The sequence below is a fragment of the Euprymna scolopes genome, chromosome 9 (assembly GCF_053919585.1).
Source record: "Euprymna scolopes isolate OS-2025 chromosome 9, ASM5391958v1, whole genome shotgun sequence".
Classification (NCBI taxonomy): Eukaryota; Metazoa; Mollusca; class Cephalopoda; order Sepiida; family Sepiolidae; genus Euprymna; species Euprymna scolopes.
Window position 1 is genome coordinate 76,407,536 of NC_136490.1, and position 20,400 is coordinate 76,427,935.

Here is a 20,400-nt window from a genome sequence, read left to right on the forward strand (position 1 = left end):
TCAAACAAAAATGCAACAAAGCCATCCAACTCTTAAAAGTAGCTCATACAGACTGGGATGCAGACAAAGACTCAATAATTAAATTATATAGATCCCTTGTCAGATCCAAGTTGGATTATGGATGCTATATCCATGGATCCGCAAGAAAGTCCTATGTAAAGGAATTAGACACAATACAGCACCAAGGACTAAGATTGGCTCTAGGAGCCTTCCCCACCTCCCTAGTGGAAAGCTTATGACGGGGTGCAATAAATACTGCCCCTGACCCACTTCCCATAGTAGTAGAGCAACGAAACTTGGCACAGCTATTAGTCTTTCTCTACATAGGAACCACCCAGAGTTATGCATTTCTCCCATCGTTTGATGCAGCTCTGGAGACCGTTTTTGTAGAACACCCCAGGTTGGTCCTCCAACCACGACGAGACTTCAGAAATCAAGGCTGCATCATTTGGGAAACGCTTTCCTTTCAAAAACTTTATGGCTGGGAAGAGGTGAAAGTCAGAGGGTGCAAGGTCAGTGGAGTAGGGAGGATGGGGAAAAATTTCATAACCACACGCCCGTGCTTCTGGTCTGGCAACATGCGAGTTGTGGACCGGAGCATTGTTCTGCAGGAGGAGGATAGCTTTGCTGATCTTGCCCCGCCTCTTGATTTTGATAGCTTCCCTTAATTTCCTCAAAAGTGAAGCATAATAGGCTCCTGTAATTGTGGTACCCTTTGCCAGGAAATCTATCATCACTACTCCGTCCTGGTCCCAGAAGACTGTGAGCATGACCTTGCCAGCAGAGGGCTGCACCCTTGTCTTCTTTGGAGGTGGTGAATCCAAGTGCTTCCACTGCATTGACTGGGCTTTGGTCTCTGGATCATAGTGATGGACCTTGGTTTCATCCTGTGTAATCATTCTTTTGAAAAACTTTGACTCATCTTCTTGGCACATCTCCAATTTCATCCTCGAGCACTCGACGCGTTCTCACTTCTGGAATGGTGTAAGTAACCTGGGAATCCATCTGGCAGACACCTTATGCATATGCAAATGGTCATGAATGATAGTTTCCACAGACCCTTTACTAATCTTGACATCTTGGGCTATTTGATAAATAGTAATGCGCCGACCTTCCAAAATGGCAGCCTCAACTTGACGAATAGATGCCTCACCAATGGCGGAAGAGGGTGACCAGGTCTGGGAGCTGTTTACACAGACTTCCGGCCATGTTTGAATTCACGATGCTAGCATTTTACAAGGTCATATGATGGGGCATTATCATCATAAGTTTCTTTCATTTCATCAAAAGTCTCCTGTGGTGTGCGTCCTTTCAAATACAAAAACCGGATCACTGCTCGACATTCAAGAGGCTCCATTTCACACCTGACTCAGTTCAAACACCTGTAAAACAGAAATCACAATTAGTTCAGAGCTGTAATTTACTACATAACCCGTAGAGATATAAATCATTGCACAGGCAAAATTTCAGCTAGATCAGACAACTGAAAGTGGGTCAGGGGCATTACTTATTGACGTTAAATTTGAACTTAACCTCAGATCAAAAGTCTCAAACTCAAATCCAACTGTTCTCTTCCTTCTGCACTTTCCACACTGACGCCCAAAATAAAGAAGACGGCTCTTTTATAGAGAGACCCAACCACATCTCATTTGCATACCTCCTCCCCCTCTCATCACATCACATGATCATCAGTCCATAAATACCAGGGGGCAGCCATTTTTATTTTCTCTTTTTTTTCTTTCCTAACACGAGCCGCACGATGCATGAGGTTAGGTTCTTTACTTTTAATCACATCGCCCCTTGATCTCTAAGTACAATAATTAGTATCATAGTCCGCCATCCATGCTAGGCGTCTTCGTTCATGGTGCGATCGTCGAAGAGGCTCTTCTTCAGACACTTCAACATCAGCATCAACCTCCCCTTCCTCTGATGGCAAGGAGACTCTCCATATATCTAAAATGTGACGAGGCATTCCGTCAATCGCTACCTTGTTTTTGGAGAGTACTTCAGTCACTGTACTTTTTCCCCAGTGAGTCGTGCAACGAGAATTGGGTGGTTTCACCCACACCTCTTCACCAACTGCGATGTCCACGCAGGCCTGTTCTTCTCTCTGTGTTACAGCCAATGGATGTCGCCATTCATAAGAAAAAATAGACTGGTGCGGCACTAAATTTTCGTCTTGACCAGCCTTCGGCGTCATATTGTACCAAAAAACTGCTTCTTGGGGCGAAATCTGGCTTCTTGATGCCACAGCTTTCATAGTGCGATGGTGCCTCTCTATAATTCCATTTCCACTTAGACGGTATGCAGCTCTAAGATATAGCCCCACATTCCACTTCACACATAAGTCTCTAAAAACTTCTGAGCGGAAAGACGTACCATTATCCACCAACACCTCTTCTACTGGCCCCCTTTCCATAAAAACCTCCTCGACAACTCTCTTTATCTCTTCTGCTGTTTCATTCTTGATTTTCCGCCATATTGCTACTCTCTCAGGCCCACAATCAATCATAGTTACATGCGGTTCATGTTGATAATGTGTGATGTCAATGGCCAATCTCCGCCAATTCTCTCTGGTGCTACCAGATCAGGCTGTCTATTGGCTTCCTGAGACGAAATGCACCTACATCGATTTTCCGTTTTTGTTTCCTATTCTCTTTTGTAAAACTTAATTATGTTCTGCAAAAACAAAAACAACAGCCCCCTTCCCTTTTTTTTTTCTACTTCCCAACCCCGTCAGTGGGGCATTAGAATAGACTGACTGCCCCCTTGCAGAGAGTAAAAGTCCCTCAATGGGGCCACCTGTTGGCCGTAGGTGGCATCCCGTAATGTCTACGAAAAGGATCCTGGTGGCTGAGCAACTGATACCTAGGGAAATAAAGGTATCAGTTGCAACACTCCACTTTGGCCTCGTACTGGGCCAGACGGGCGATCGGAGAGGCCCGATCCAATCAATTGGCTGGTCACGTCTAGCTCACCACTTATACGCATACAATCTACACCAAATCTAAATAATACACAACACTTCCCCATCAATACTGATCCCCAAACAAGTGGTGAAAGCGGTGGCTGAGGGTCAATTGTATATAGTGAACAAGGACTAGACATGGATGTTTTTCTCTGATCTTTCCCATATTTTACTTGGATGGGAGAAATTAAGATACACGAGTGCTCGATGCCTACATTATGTACAAGTATATCATACCTGTAACCCTGTTGTAGCCAGGGCGAATGGGCTTCCCCCCTGTGCGCATCCCAAGTAGGGCTCCAAGGTGGGTGGGGAGCAGGGATGATGAATTAAAAAAACGAACCCAATATGAGTTATAAAAATCCAAGTAAAAAAAGATTTTTAGACAGTTCGGACAGTGACACGAATGAGGAATCGGATAACTATCCAAACTTCATAGTAATGGAGTCAATTGGAGAAGTGCCTTTAACCAAACTCTCTCCCTTCAAGATAGAAAAAATACTATCAGAAAGGGTCAAACCTAAACTAGTGAAAAAATTAAGAAATGGTAATCTTTTGATAGAAATTTTTATTAAAGCACAGGCAGATGAACTTTTAAAATGGAAACATTTTGACAATTTAAAAATAAAAACTTACCCTCACAAAACACTAAACATATGCAAAGGAGTTGTGAAAAGCCCTGAACTTTCACTTTGCTCCATCGACGAAATCCGTTCAAATCTAAAAGAACAAAATGTAATGGATGTCAGAAGAATTCAAATTAAAAAAAATGGAGAAATGATAAACACACACTCATATATATTAACCTTTTACCAACAAAAAATTCCACAAGAAATAAAAATAGCCTATGAGAAACAAAGAGTCGAACCATACATCCCCAACCCACTGCGTTGCTTTAAATGTCAAAAGTTTGGTCATCATCAGGACCGATGTACACGCCAGCCAGTTTGTGGAAGGTGTGGAGAAAACGACAATCATATCAACTGTCAAAAAACTTATAAATGTGCCAATTGTACAGAAAATCACAGTGCCTACTCCAAAGACTGTGAAATCTGGAAAAAAGAAAAAGAAATTGTTAAAATTAAACACTCATTAAACATCACCTACCCAGAAGCAAGGAAAAAGGCAGTAACAGCTAAATATTCCGAAATAACCAAAAAGAATATTCCCAACACAAATAAACACAATAACAATTATTGCACAACAAACCTCGATATAAAAATCCAAGACCTCACCAACCAAATCAAAATATTGATAAATACAATTGAAGAAATGAAAAAAAAACTCACTGGAACCAAAAATCCAAACGCCACACCCAGTAGACCAGAAACAAATCCAAAAAAACAAACCAGAACCAAACTTAACTAAACAAAAACTACAAATAAATCCACAAATTCCCCTCTCCAATAGCTTTAAGATATTGGAGATAGAGAACTCTGAAGAGCAGAATACCAACAATAAGGAGAGTCCCTTAATCCCCCACAAGAGTTCTAATATAAAAACAGATAACAACAAGCAAAAAAATAAAGATTCTCCAAAAACATCCGAACAGACAAGAACAATAAATGGGAAAAATTCCTCAAAGAAAACCAGCCCCACAAAAACCAAACCACGATCTCGCTCAACATCTAAAAGCAGAGATAAATCAAGCATAAAAGCTAACAAACCAATTGAACACAAAGAACCAGAAGCCATGGAAACAGAAACCGAATCTATCAATGATAAAAAGCTCACAAGTGCTCAAACGCACATGAAACAGTCCAATGATTCAAATACAAGAACTACAGACCAAAATAAATTTAAAACCTCCTTGGAAACAATGGAAATAGAAGACAAAACTTCTAAACTCCCATAAAAAAGAAAACACCCCTATTCCCAAGACAAAAAGGAAATCAAATACATAAAATCTAAACTATAGCCAACAAAATAATCCAATGGAATTGCAGAGGTATAAAAGCCAACCGGAATGAATTACTTCTACTGATATCCGATCTATGTCCCACAATAATATGCCTACAAGAAACCTTTTTAAAACCATCTGAAAATATCAATCTTCAAAGTTTTACTGAATACAACTATACAACAAATAACCCAAATAGAGCTTCAGGAGGAACATCCATTCTCATTAACAAAAACACAGCACAAAGCCAAATAAATCTACAAACTAACTTACAGGCAATTGCTGTCACAGCCACCCTACATAGAACGGTCACAATTTGCTCCATTTATCTGCCTCCAAACGACCACATAGATGAAACCGAAATAGAAAAACTCATCAACCAACTCCCTCGCCCCTTCTTATTATTAGGCAATTTTAATAGTCATAATGTTAGTTGGGGATGCTCAAACACAGATAGAAAAGGAATCATTATAGAAAATATTATCAACAACAACAATCTATGCATATATAACAACAAAAAACCAACCTTTATTCACTCCGCTACAAATTCGTCCTCAGCAATTGACCTCTCTATAAGTGATTCTAGTATCTTTATAGATTACAATTGGACAGTGCATATAGATACCTGTGGAAGTGACCACTTCCCAATAACTTTAGAACATTTTGGTCCTGAAATAATCTCAAAAATTCCTCGTTGGAACCTTAAAAAAGCTAACTGGAATGAATTCAAATTACTATGCAAACACAAACTCCTACCTGAAAAATGTGAGAAAGACCCAATCACTCACTTTACAGATATCATTATCTCAATAGCAGAAGAATGTATTCCTAAAACAAAATCATCAACCAAGTATAATCGTCCCTGGTTTAATAATGACTGTAAAAAGGCTATCAGGCTACGATGTGCTGCATTAAGAAAATTCAACAATCAACCAACTACTCAGAATTTAAACAACTTTAAAATATGCAGGGCTAAAGCACGCCGAACAATAAACGAAGCCAAAAGGGAATCATGGAAGAATTTTGTGTCTAAAATCAATAACATCACTAAAGACAAAACTGTATGGAATATGATTCAGAAAATATCAGGAAAAAACACCAGTTCCCCTCTCAACCACCTCTGTGTAAACAATAGTAAAATAACTAAAAAAGAGGACATGGCAAACCTGCTTGCAGATACTATTGCAAATAATTCATCTTCTAAAAATTACAATAAAAAATTCCAGATCTTTAAACAGGAATCAGAAAAAAACAAACTGAACTTTAAAAGTAATAATGAGGAAGAATACAACAAACCTTTTACCATCCATGAACTAAAGGATTCATTAAAAAAAAGCCAACAACACGGCTGAGGGACCTGATAAGATAACATGAATTTCTAAAACAACTACCAGATGAACCATTAAAGTATTTACTTTCTATTTATAATGACATCTGGCTCAATGGCAATCTTCCAGCCATATGGAAACAAGCCACAGTCATTCCTATACCAAAACCAGGAAAGGATGCATCTGACCCCTCCAATTATCGCCCCATAGCTCTAACAAGCTGTGTGTGTAAGATCATGGAGAAAATGGTCAACACCAGGTTAATTTGGTTTCTGGAAACAAATAAAATAATAACTAATTTTCAGTGTGGCTTCCGAAAACATCGTAGCACAACAGACCATTTAATTCGTTTAGAAACTTTCATCAGAAATTCATTTATACAAAAAAAGCATATGACTGCTATTTTCTTTGATCTTGAAAAGGCGGAGGTATGGCATCATGAAAGATCTCAAAGAAACTGGAGTGAAAGGAAGACTACCCATCTTCATCAACAACTTCATAAATAATAGACTATTCAATGTGCGTGTAGGAACATGCCTATCGGACATCAAAGAACAGGAAACGGGAGTTCCACAGGGAAGTATTTTGTCGGTAACATTATTCAGCCTAAAAATTAACAGTATTGTTGGATGCATAAACCAAGGCGTGGATTGCTCTCTATATGTTGATGATTTTTTAATTGCATATAGCTCAAGACATATCCATATAATTGAGCGTCAACTTCAACAATGCATTGACAAAATAAAAAAATGGACAACTAAGAATGGCTTCAAATTTTCCATTAACAAAACAAAATGTATGCACTTTTGTCAACTAAGAAAACTGCACCCAGATCCTCTTTTAAAACTAAATGATATTCCGATTCCTGTTGTAAATGAACATAAATTCTTAGGGTTAATACTAGACAAAAAACTTACATTCATCCCTCATATAAAACATCTTAAAAATAAATGTAATAAAACCCTACAGCTAATGCGGGTCATTGCCCACACAGATTGGGGAGCGGACAGACAAACCCTATTAAAGTTATATAGGTCACTAGTGCGACTGAAACTAGACTATGGTAGCTTCATTTACAGTGCCACCAGAAAGTCGTATATAAAGATATTGGACACCGTTCAACATCAAGGCCTCAGACTTGCGCTGGGAGCCTTCCGAACTTCCCCCATCGATAGTCTCTATGCAGAAGCCAATGAACCCCCATTATCAATTCGACGCGACAAACTAGCCTTACAATACCTGACCAAAATTCTCTCTTGCCCAGAAAATCCTGCTTACAACTGCATTGCAAACTCACTAGATTACTCGCTCTATGATAGAGAAAAATCACAGCCAACAAATGCAACCTCTAACTGTACCTTCAATCCAAATTACCAAAATCTATATTACCAAAAAGTAAAAGCTATAAAACCTTTTGGGCTCCGTACAAAACCACTAGTAGAAGATGCAGGTATCACAATCACCAATATCCATAATGTCAACCAACTAAGCCTTCCACCCTGGCTACTAAAATACCCTGAAATCATCCTTGAATTAAATAATCTCCCAAAAAATCAAACCCATCCACTAACCTATCAAGAAAAACTCCTTATCATTCAGGAAAAATACCCAAACCATCAGCACATATACACAGATGGGTCCAAAGACAGCAACAAAACCGGATGCGGAGTCGTATCCACTAACATTACCTTACAGAAGCGACTACCAGACCATGCCTCAATTTTTAGTGCCGAAGCCACAGCCTTAGATATGGCACTAGATCTCATCACTGACCTTACCCACAACAAGTTTATAATTTTTTCAGACTCCCTATCGGTACTCGAATCCTTAAAGAATAAAAATTTAAATAACCCACTACTCATCAAACTGCTACAACAAATACACACTCTCTCACAAAACAAAAGTATCAAATTCTGCTGGATCCCCAGTCATTCTGGAATTCAGGGCAATGAAAAAGCTGACATAGCTGCCAAAAATGCTTTAAAACTCCTTAAAAGCAATATAAAAATTCCACATTCTGACTACAAACAACAAATAAATAATCTGATTATGAAGAAATGGCAAGAAAGATGGAATAACTGTCCAAATAATAAACTTTTCAAGATCAAGCCCACAATAGAAGAACGATTACCAGATGCCAGAAGATCACGTAGAGAGGAAGTGATTTTGTCCCGTATTCGCATAGGACATACGCACATAACCCACTCCTTCCTGCTAAAAAAAGAAGACCCTCCAGAATGTTTTGCATGCCAAGAACCTTTTACAGTAAAACACTTTCTTTTGGATTGTGGCGATCTCGCGCATATCTGGCAAAATTATTACCATGTCAACAATATGAAAGAAGTATATAAAAAAATAAATTCCAACAAAATAACATTTCTGAAAAAAGTAAATCTATATAAAAGAATATAACTTTAATTCAATCCAACTTTACATCCCACCCCCAAAAAAGGAAGGAAGCACATCACCTAATGATACAAAAAGTCTGATTTGACTCACTGATTAAATTAAAATATCTATTCCAAAAAAAAAAAAACTGAATTCGGCATTAAATAACCAATAAAAAAAAAGAAGGTTGATATGCCGTAAAACCAAACCAAACCAAACCAAACCGCCAATTCTCTTCAACATGCAGTTCCTCTTTTTCATGTCTAGCCGGTGTAGGGTCGATTGATTGGCATTCCCTACATTGTTCCACCACCTTTTGGACGTCTTGCATTGTGACGTGCGGGTTTACTTTTCTTGCCTGGTAAAGGGTCCGTTCCTTTCCAAAATGATGCAGGTTATGCAGGTCTTTTAAATTCTCTACTGCACAACATGCTGGAGCCCCGTCTCTTTCTTTGTGTAGCCAGGATTTCTTGATTCTTGTCAGCCCATCTGCTTTATTTTTTTGTGACGGAACTAAGGTAATAGTTACCTTTAGTTCGAATTCTTGAACCAAGTCTCCCAGCTCTCCAAGTCTACGCTTGATAAGCATCTCCGCTGCTCCTTTTTTTTTGATCCGTTTATCACCAGACAGCTCCGATTTAATCCACAACACCACTCTTGCAGAGTCTGTTTTAACGTTCACTATCTGTAGCCCCCATTTTAGAGCCAGATTAATACCTTTCATCACAGCATCGAGTTCCGCAACATTGATATGGGCACTATCATCCTTTTTGCGTAGCCAAGCAGCATCTTCAACAGCCACTTCTCCTATTTCCAATAATACCCCTAATGCTACACTGCTAGCATCAGTCCATATCACCCCTTCATGGCCCTCCTTTACATGCCATTCTCCTCTCAAAGGGTCCATTTTTTTCACTTCTGCAATGACTTCTTGTATCATGAGAAGCACTTGTTGATCAACTGCATCTTTCCAACTGTCTGTCCCAGTCTGCCTTTTAATAAAACTGCACACAGTTCGCAGCCATCCAGCTATTGGGTAGGAGCCAACCAGCTTTCCACATATAGAGAAAAGCTCTCTCTTGGCTAGGTCAACCTTGGCTTCAGGGATCTCATTTCCTCGCCCAAACATCAATTTTCCTGCCTTATTGTTCTGTAGTCGAAATCCCAAAGCCATTCCGTTTTCCAGTGACTGAGGCGGTTTTGTCGACAGTCCATATGCTTTGATATGCTCTCTCACCCTTTCCGCAGTCACCTCTTTTTCATCCTCTAGTACATCGTCGATTTAAGAGCAGGTGCCTCTCTTCACTGCATCATCTTTGGCCAACACTGTCTTAAGAACTGCCGTCATTATCTTGGGTGTGGAGTTCAGATCAAATCCTAATCTGGTCAGACAATAAACTTGACCTTTGTACTCTACCAATTGATATTTCCACAATTTCTCATCCACATTAAGTTGGAGGTAGGCTGACTTCAGGTTCACAATTTTAGTTGCCTGCTTCATCCTCCTCCATTTCCTTACGACTTCTTCACACACGTCGATTCCGTCCTTTGTGTGACAAGCGACAAACTTGTTCAACTCAAGGAAATCCAACGCTGGCTCAATTTTCTTAATAGGTTGGACCATAGCCATGAGTAGCAAAATTTCTTCAACTTTCCCTAACCACGGCATTAATATTCCTTCATCTATCCATCTCTTAACTTCTTTTTCAAACTGCAGCTCTGCAGCTCCTTTCAGTGTACTTTTGTAGCAGCTGACCCGATTCGTCAATACAGGTGGCTCCGCGGTCCATCGCCATTTTACCATCCATTTTTCGCCATCTAAGCAGGCTCGAAAGTCATCATCCTCAATCAGACACGGTCGGGGTTTCGACGGTTGGTTGGTATCACTCCTGGCTACACTTCCTGTTATTCCCAGTACACTCTGATTGCCAAACTTCACCTGGCCTTTAGCAATAGTAGCTCCTCCCAGTCGGTCTATCGCATCCAGGCCCAGCACCACATCAATTCCTGCAATCAGTCTATCCAGCACGATCACTCTTAGCTGCAATGGCATATTCCTTACTACAATCTCCGCATTGGCCTCTCCACAGCATTCCACTTCTCTGCCATCCACCACTCTAACGTTGCTGGTTCCATTCCAAGAGTTGGCGATGCTCGTAGTAATGAGTGCTGTTGTACATCCAGTATCAACAAGAGCTCTAGCCCTCTTTCCATTGATTATGATCACTAACTGTGGCAACAAACTCTCATACGCCTGTTCAGTATAAAAGGGGTGACTACTGGAGCAATAGCACCCCTTTACTCGTTTCCTGGAAGTGAAGGGCAATTCCTGCTAATGTGCCCTACTTGGCCACACCGAAAACAGATAATGTCTGGCCGTGGCTCCCTACAGTCTCTCATCAGGTGTGGTCCTTGATATCGAAAGCATTTACCGGTAAATGCACGGCCTTGCTTCATCACTGGTCTCTCCTTTCTGCTTGCCACAGCAGCCGCGACCGCCCCCAGCTCACTGGATTGTTTCGCCAAAACTCTAGCATGCCTTAGAATCTCCTCCACCTCCATGGTTTCAATATCAGTAAGTCGTTGCAGTTCCATCGAGATGCGATCGGGGAAACCAGTTACAAGCGCCAGCTTTACAGTCTTCTCAAGGCTGCATCCCCCATATCCAGCCAATCCTGCTAGTCGCCTGATCTCTGCCACGTATACGTCCATAGACTGCCCAGTCCAGGTGACTCTTTTGAGCTTGTTGTAAGCCTCAAACACACTCTCGGAAAATGCGGTCTTTAACTGGTTTTCAACGCTCTCAGCAATGGCCTGATCTGTCTCTCCCATTTCTAGATAGACCACTAGAGCACTTCCTTCCAAATACATTGGTATTAACGTGGCTACATCCTCGATCTTCTGCAGCCTTGCCACCAACTTCAGCTTGTTAAGCCACGCAACCACGTCATCTTCTCCAGTAAATGTCCTCAGGATATCGCTGCTCAATATAGCTTGACATTAAATTTGAACTTAACCTCAGATCAAAAGTCTCAAACTCAAATCCAACTGTTCTCTTCTCTCTGCACTTTCCAATTTGACGCCCAAAATAAAGAAGATGGCTCTTTTATAGAGAGACCCAACCACATCTCATTTGCATACCCCCTCCCCTCTCTCGTCACATCACGTGATCATCAGTCCATAAATACCAGGGGGCAGCCATTTTTTTTCTCTTTTTTTTCTTTCCTAACACGAACCGCACGATGCAGGAGGTAAGGTTCTTTACTTTTAACCACACTTATTGCACACCCCTTGTATATGTAGAAACAGATGAACCCTCATTGTCACTTAGAAGAAAAAAACTAGGACTACAATATTATACAAAATTGGCTTCATGTCAAACTAATCCTGCCTATAAATGTCTTCCATCCCCAATACAAAAACCTCTTCGATAGAAAAGAAAATTCTATAAAACCATTTAGCCTACATATGGAAGAATCCATAAATAAAACCCAGATAGACATTGCAACAATACACGAATCTGTAAAACCTAAATATCCCCGCTGGCTGACAAAATAACCAAAAATAATATCAGACCTAATTAAGTATCCTAAAAGTAAGACCAATCCAATCATATATCAAAATAATTTAAGATAAATATTCCAAACACTCAACAATTTTACAGACGATTCAAAAGATGGAGACAACATTGGATGTGCAGCCATACACAAGAAAACAATCCTAATCAAAAGATTACCAGACAAAGCATCCAGTGCCGAAGTATCAGCCATTGGTATGGCACGTGATCTTATAGAATCTTCTAAAGATAAACAATTCATTATCTGTTCAGATGCCAAATCAGTACTCGAAACACTGGAAAACAGGAAACCAACGAACCCAATAATCACCAAAACCCTAAATAGATTTGACAATATTTCTAACAATAAAAACATCCTTTTCCGTTGACAAAGCAGCAAAAGCAGCATTAAGTTTAACCATAACCAAAGATAAGATCCCTCATACCGATCTAAAACAAATCATAAATTAAAAACACATGGCAAGAATCGTGGAACTCCTGCACTAAAATAAGCTATACCAAATCAAGGAAACCATAGGAAAACAGAAACCAAACAAAAGAATGACCAGAAAGGAGGAAGTTATAATAACAAGATTCCGAATAGGCCATACCTCTATAACACACTCCTACCTACTCAAAAAAGAAGCCCCACTCTGCATACCCTGCCAGGAACCATACACAGTAAATCACATATTAATAAGATGCGAAGACTTGAAAACAAACCGACTGAATCTATATAATGAAAAAACTGTAAAGGACATATTCACTCATGTAGACCCAACTACCATTCTCTAATATCTGAAGATAACGTTATTACTCAACAAAATCTAAAAAAAAAAATACCTATTCTAACTATATAAACATAGACACTGAACAGCAGATACATACATAAAACTTATAACTATTAATGTATATAAAAAAAAATCTCCGATATTAAATGACCACATGCTGTAAAACCAATCAATCAATCAAATATGTAAGAAAATGATAGCGCTGTGTTTCAATCCTCTGCAAAAAATGTCCATGATGAGATGGTAATCCAGTTCTTAAATGACACGTTTTGTACAAGTCATGCATATAAAAATGGTGTGTAAAACACAAAAGTTATTCTGCTGTTTTTTGTATCCAGTATTTTATGCGTGTCTGCAAATTTCTTGACATTTTCTCATACAGTATCTGATCAGTTGCAGCAATAATCTGGAAGTTATTCCATGTTTTCGCTTCAATATCTCTGCTTAAAGACTCATTAGAACACAGTACTGGACAGACAATTTGTTATTGTTACATGGCGATGTTTTATTTGATAAACATTCCTGATTATCACAGTCATTTCATTGGTATGACAGAAACTTTACAAATCCTGTTTGCTGCATCACAATGTTGTCTTGCCACCTAATATTCTAGATATGTCATTCGAAATCCAAGTTAAGAGTGGGAGGTTTTTCTGTCTAGTGTAAGTTGTTTAAGATCCCTCATAGCAACATACTAAGCCACACATGCCTGATAGATCTGGAATTTTGGTGTTTATTGCCATTGATTTTTGACGTGTCTTGCATAATCTGGTGAACACATCCCTAGCTTTACCAATGAACTTGTTATTGTTAGTTTATTGAGAAATATTGCAAGTCAAGATAATTGAAATAATCAGTTACCTTTATTACCGTCTTGTTATTAATACTGATTGGTAATGATACAGAGGAGTCTTGACCCAGATATTGGCTTTCTTTAAACTTCAGTGACTAATTAAAAATATGCGAAAATTAGATGATTAATTGCTGCCTTTCTCAGTATAAAATTTCAAAGCAAATAATGGATCTTGATAAAATTTGAGTGTATCTTAACCTTCAGACAAACTATATTAAACAGTATTATATTCGTTTTAGTGGACACTGTAAAGATTATCTGAAGACCAACTCCAGCAACAAGAATAAAAAGAAAATATAAATCTTATTTATGTTAATTTGTATAATAAACGTTGTCCCTTTACAACAGCATATCACACCAATAATCTTGTATGAAAGGTTGTTATAATACTGAGTTTATTTCTGTCTTCAGCAGCTGACAATCCGAAGTATAATAAATTACCATAATTTTAGCCAAGTCATCAAATATATTATGCTATCACTCCTATAGCTGTGATTCTTAGAATGTGTACCAATGTTCTTGGAAATAGTTGGAAACCTTCCATATGCGCGTTCGATATTCCATTCTTGACAAAAAGTGGCAAGGTCACTAAAACTAAAGTTTTGGGAAAAAGAAAATTTAAAAGAGTAGAAGTACAAAATAGTATATTACATCTAATATTGTGGCATTTTCACCATAATACTTTGTTGAAACTTTATAGTGTCTAAAAGAGTCCATCCATTCCCCAAAATAGAGTTGATCAGCATCACACCATAACAAGAAGCAAGTGTCATTCATTTAAATCATGATCCTAGAACATGCTACCATAATTAAGGATAACTGCATTTCAAAACATACTAATCCTTGGAGAAATGCCTCACTGGTATAGGAACATTTGTGAACTTATCAAATGCTTCAATGGTATGATGTCAAACTCGCTGAGCTTATTCACACAGAGCAAGACACAACTACATTATGATCTCCATGAACATCTCATTTCCATCTTTGCAGATTCAAAATTGACCTGTAAAGCGTTTCCTCTACCCATAAAATGAGGTGAGTCACGTCTTTGTTGAAATCAAGGGCCAACACCTCTAGTTTGATGTATTGTCCATTGACAAGGTCAACTGGAATTTCTCACATCAAAATTCCATCAAATACTATTACTTGATTAAACATACTTTACAACATTTTTTTAATTTTCAGTGAGTTGTTATGGTGATCAAGCATCCAAAGGTACATTATCAATGACAATCAGTCCAGAAAGTGTTCGCATGTAAGTTGAAATGTTTTTTCTGTTTTTAATTTCCATTTCTTTATATCTATCAAAATATAAATTTCCTATAAATTATAAACTATATGCACAAAATATTTTTAACAAAATATTTCTTTCGATCATTCAAACTTAGTTCTTATTGTAGAACATTTACAAAATTGTAAAAAAAATTCATGTTATTAATTAGATATTGGATTCAAAGAAAATTTATTTCATTTAATGTTGAAATATATTTACTTCTTACATAATACTTACCATCAGGAAATGAACAAAATATATTTTGAAGGATATGAATATCAAAAATATCTGATTTTATTTTTTTATAATTTTTAATTCTTTAATGAGCAAATGCTTTTGCAAATTCAACTGAAATATGTTTATATCAAAATTGTTATGACTTTTAAATAGCACTAAAAGTGTTATTTCCCATATTTAAAAGATTATCATTTATCATTGTTTTAATTTCATGATTGCAATAGTACACCTGCTGATATAATAAATGGCAGGCTATAAGCATTGAAAGCTGTGTATTAGATTCAGCAGTCAAAATACAACTTTTATTTTCAATCCTCATCAGAGTTATTGACCCAATTCAGTATTTTTTCATGTGAATTTGTTTTCATTTGTTTTCAAGTGTTACCTTATTTTAAAACTGAGCAATTGATCTCTTTATTTATGTATACTTAGAAAATACATTTTAAAACATTCTAGAAAATTCTTAATAAAATTAATTTTTCTTTGAAAATTTTGTTTTGTAAAATTGACTACTTATTTTCCATTAAGTAACGCAAATATGAACTAAAATCAATTAAGCAAACAGATATTAGATAAAGTTTGAAAAATTGTCCATATTAATCCAAGAGTTAAAGGCTAAATTTTTTAACAGAAATGAACCATGACACTTCTATGCTAATCTGGATGATGCAAATAAAATATAATCTGATTCTATTAATTTCAATTGTGAAAGCCATGTTTGTGAATGTTTTTTTATCTCATTTTCTGTAGGCCTCGTCTCAGAAGTCTTCCAGAACTACCCAGTAAAGACTCACCTCGCAGCACAAGGTCGTACCCGTGGGAATCTAGTTCAGCTGGGTACTTCCGATGCTTTATTTTACATATCTTCTGCTATTTGTAGTCTTTGGCTTTTTTCTTTTCTTCACTCATTTTCTGATTACTATATGTGTTTGCATATAAGATAGGTTTTTCTTTCCTCCAAAATTGACTAAAGAAATTCCCAAATTAAGCTTAAACTTTCCTTGGCCTAAATCTATCGACCAATACTCCTTATAATAAACTTTTTTTGTTGTTGTTGTTGTTTAACAAAATATTAGTGGTATTCATTAATATTCAATCAACTTTGGTGAAGAGATGGATGCAGTATTTAAATTCAACTGTTTTAAAACTATTTTTGCAAACTGATTATTAAAGTTTGTTTTATTGTTGGGCTTATACCTATAATTCGAACTAGGAATTCAAAATTATTAAATTCTATGAGTTTGTAAGAAAACGAATTTCAGTCCTGCATGTAAAAAATTAATAAAACCAAACAAACTTTTCTGCTTAGTTAATCTGAGAAACACTTTTTAGCATAGAGGGAATTCTTTTTTACATTGGTTCAATAAATCCAGCTTGAAATGCACGGAATCAAAAAGGCAGGATAGGCTGTTTTTAGCAGCTCCTGCCCAGATATGGCAGCAGTATTCCATCCTTGGATGTACTTGGCTTTTATATAGATAGAGAATTGCATCAGTAGTGAGATATCTTCTGGAGCGGTAGAAGGATCCCACCATCTTTCCAGCGACCTTGGCAACACACTTGATGTACGTGTTCCATTTCAGATCAGGAGTAAAGGTCAAACCCAGAAGCTTGTCAAAACACGGGGCTTCTCACAGACAAGAGCCATCCATCCCAATTGATGCCAGATGGGGATCAGAGCATTGATGATGTAAAGATAGGAGTTTGGTTTTAGATGCATTAAAGGTAACCAGCCACGTCTTCCCCCACTGAACCACGCGCTCGAGATCAGAGGAGAGAGCATCAGAGAGAACTTTGTCATTTACAGCCTTTGATGTGTTGCCGTAGATGGTCGTGTCATCAGCATAGATGTCAATGAATGATTTAAGTATGTGTTTAGGGAGGTCATTGATGTAGATCAGGAAGAGAGTTGGGCCCAGGATTGACCCCTGAGAGACTCCAGCATTAATACTGCAGGCCTCTAATTTTTGTCCATCGACCACTACTCTTATGAGCCTATCGGAGAGAAATGATTTAATGATTGAGAAAACATTTCCAGTTATACCGTAGCTGGAAATCTTGTGAAGTAGACCCTTATGCCATACCTTGTCGAAGGCTTTTGATATGTCAAGAGCAATTGCCCTAGAAAGGAAGCCTTTGTCAAGAGATTCACTAATCCTGTGAGATATAAGAGAGAAAAAGACAGGTAAAGCCGTAACAATTACCCACTAGTATGGCATCGAGAGGCCCCACCAGAGACTACTGCATGGTCCAGATCCACTCACCAAATGGCAATACAGCAGTCCCAGTACTTTGCGCCTGCTGATAGGACAGCCTCCTTAGTGGTTAATCCAAGGTTCGGGTCCCTGACTATCAGGCGGATAACGTCAGCCCAGACAAAACCTTTACCTCCAGCACCCTTACTAGTGACATGGCCACAAGGACAGACATAGAGACAGAAAAATTTCCCACATCTCAGACTACTGTTCACCAAGTACTACCGACCTTTAAGCAGCTTTTTCACCATTTGTCAGAAAAATCACTCATTGAATGAGGACTGAGGGACAAAAAAGGAGTTATTACACATTTTCTTTTGTGGGTTGATCAAAAAAATGTAAAGTCTAAAAAGTACAGATCACAAAACTGATGCATTTGATTACATTTCAATAGGAATCTTTTTGTTGTGCTTTTAAATATAATTTTTTATGTATCCATTATTAATAAAATGTTTATTTCGATACTTTCATTCTGAATTATTTTTATATCCTCAATTCCCATTAAGTTTAGAGCAGATAAATTTGAGCAAAATTCATAAATAAAAATAGTAAAAACATTTTGAATTGATTTTGTCATTAATTAATATCATTAATTAAAATTAAAATTAAATTAAAACTATTTTCACTTAAAGATTTTGTAATAAACTCAAAACTGTTATGAAAAAACGAAAATTATGAAGTTAAAACGATTTTCGGAAAAGTTTTTTGCATCAGATGAAAGAAATAAACCGCACTTATGAAAATCCATTTCATCCTTCAATATCTTACACATAAAGCAATTATCTGCGAGCTTCATCTAATTACTCTTTCCTTTTTCTAAACTAAAGCTTTATAATTTTCATCAACTCATTTTTGTATTCAAAATTTATCCAATGTCAATGCAGTTTGACTTCATTGATTAAAAGAATCTTTTGCTTTTAATAGTTTATAATTTACTATGCAAATTTATTTTCTCTAACTATTAATATTTTTATAGATGATGAAAATTACTGTTTAATAATAAAACACTGCTTAAAACGCTATCTTTAATCTCTAACACCATTTTTATATTTTCTTGTTTTATAATGCAACTAAAATGCAAAATCTTATAAAATTAATAAATAAATAAAAAATGTTCTATTGAATAATTCGAATAAAAATCATTTAAATCTATGCAGATTTGATGTTGGTTGATAAGTTTTAAAGCCCATAAGTTGATCAACCTTAGAAGACTTATCCTAACCATTTCACCTCCAACACCTTTTCAGGGGATTGTATACATCCGGAAAAGATTCGCCTATGTCTACAAAAAGTGATAAACTCAAGTTTCAAGTTCAGAGAAGGGCCATTTCTGGCAGTGACAGCGAATCAAGCTACAAAAGAAGGTAAACTACTATTTTCAGCATTTTCTCATTCCATTAAAGCTGAAAATCTTGAATAAATTTGGCATGAGAAATTATTTGAAAATAGTTTTAGTTAAATTTCTATAACGAATATGATTCAATTAGGTTTTAGCATTGTTTTAATTTAATTTTTAAATATTGGATTAACAAAGCTAATATTGAATTTGCTTTCCTTCAAAACTAACATTTTTGCTCTGTTTATTTTAACATTAAACCTTTTTACATTCGTTTTCATTATTTTTTTCAGTATTTTCTTATGAATCTATTTCAAACAAAGGAAAAGTATTGACTACTAATATTGAATATTGACTTCATTGAAATTAAATATTAATTATCAAAAAGAAAATGATATAATGAATTTTATAAATCGGTTAAAAAATAAAATTCTGGAAAAACTTGATTTTACTTTTCAGAAAATGTATAAAATAAAGTTTATGTCTATATATCAAATCATTTTTATTAATGCCCTATCACCACCACCACCACCACCACCACCACCACCACCACCACCACCACCATTCTGAAAACTTGTATGTGTGATTCACTTTTTATTTGTACTTCAACAAAGTTTACGTTATTATTCAAAGTAGAGGTAAAAATGCAAGGTATGCAACACAATTTACATTGTTGAATCGATGAAATGCAAGGTGAACAATACCATCCATGTGATAAAGATGCAGACATTCTAGGCAGAGTGGTAATTCAAAATTCAGTAAAAAATAACAAATAGGGAGATTGGCATTTGGCTGATTCCAGATTTACCAATACTGGAATGTCTCAAAAAGGAAGAACTTGTGAACACTTTTGTCAATTCATTCTTTATGGTATTTAACAGCTTTATAACATGGTGACTGATATCTACCTAAACCATGGATGCATTTTGGCTGAAATTTGGTGATTTGCTCTGCTTGTTAGAGCTGTATTCCTCCCAAAATAGATGTCATGTTTCTTTATGTATGGACTTTCAGGTAAGATAGATAAGGCATCATTGAGATTGGATCATGTGACTTTGGGTCTGTTTCAAATCAGGACCTGGGCCATCATATCAAATGAAAAGGAAGAATCAGTTGCAATGGCTGTTCAGCTGATTACATATATAGCTGGCTTTGCTTCATTCAATCACAGAATTACAGGTCACTAATACTCTGGACTAAATTACTTTGCAAGGGATTATCATGTTGGCGATAGATAATATACACCACGTGAAAATTGTGGACACTCAGCTGTTCAGCTTCCATCTACTTATTGAAATGGATATTATCTTCTAAAGGATGAGCTCGTACACTGCAATCTAAATACAGTATTTCACCATAAAATTTGATGGGAAGACTAGGGTGTCGATAGCTTTACAGAAGTACTCAGTTGTTTAACCATCTATTGAATTGACTCTGGTGCTACTAGATCAAGCTTTCTAAAGGTACTGGCTTCCTGGCGAAAAATGCATCAAACGTTGAAGCTTTTGTTTTTTT

The 20,400-nt window shown here is 37.0% G+C and overlaps 1 protein-coding gene across 6 annotated transcripts in view; it reads left to right on the forward strand.

Annotated features, from left to right (window-relative positions):
- Nucleotides 1-20,400, forward strand: part of LOC145284712 (band 4.1-like protein 4A) — a 402,359-nt gene that overhangs the window by 282,947 nt on the left and 99,012 nt on the right. For 3 of the 6 annotated variants that reach the window (XM_080133620.1, XM_080133623.1, XM_080133622.1), the window contains exons 12-14: nt 14,970-15,039; nt 16,045-16,131; nt 18,797-18,913. In XM_080133620.1, the coding sequence (XP_079989746.1) occupies nt 14,970-15,039; nt 16,045-16,131; nt 18,797-18,913 (274 nt within the window). The remainder of the gene's footprint in view (nt 1-14,969; nt 15,040-16,044; nt 16,132-18,796; nt 18,914-20,400) is intronic. The other 3 variants (XM_080133625.1, XM_080133621.1, XM_080133624.1) reach the window with 1 other exon arrangement.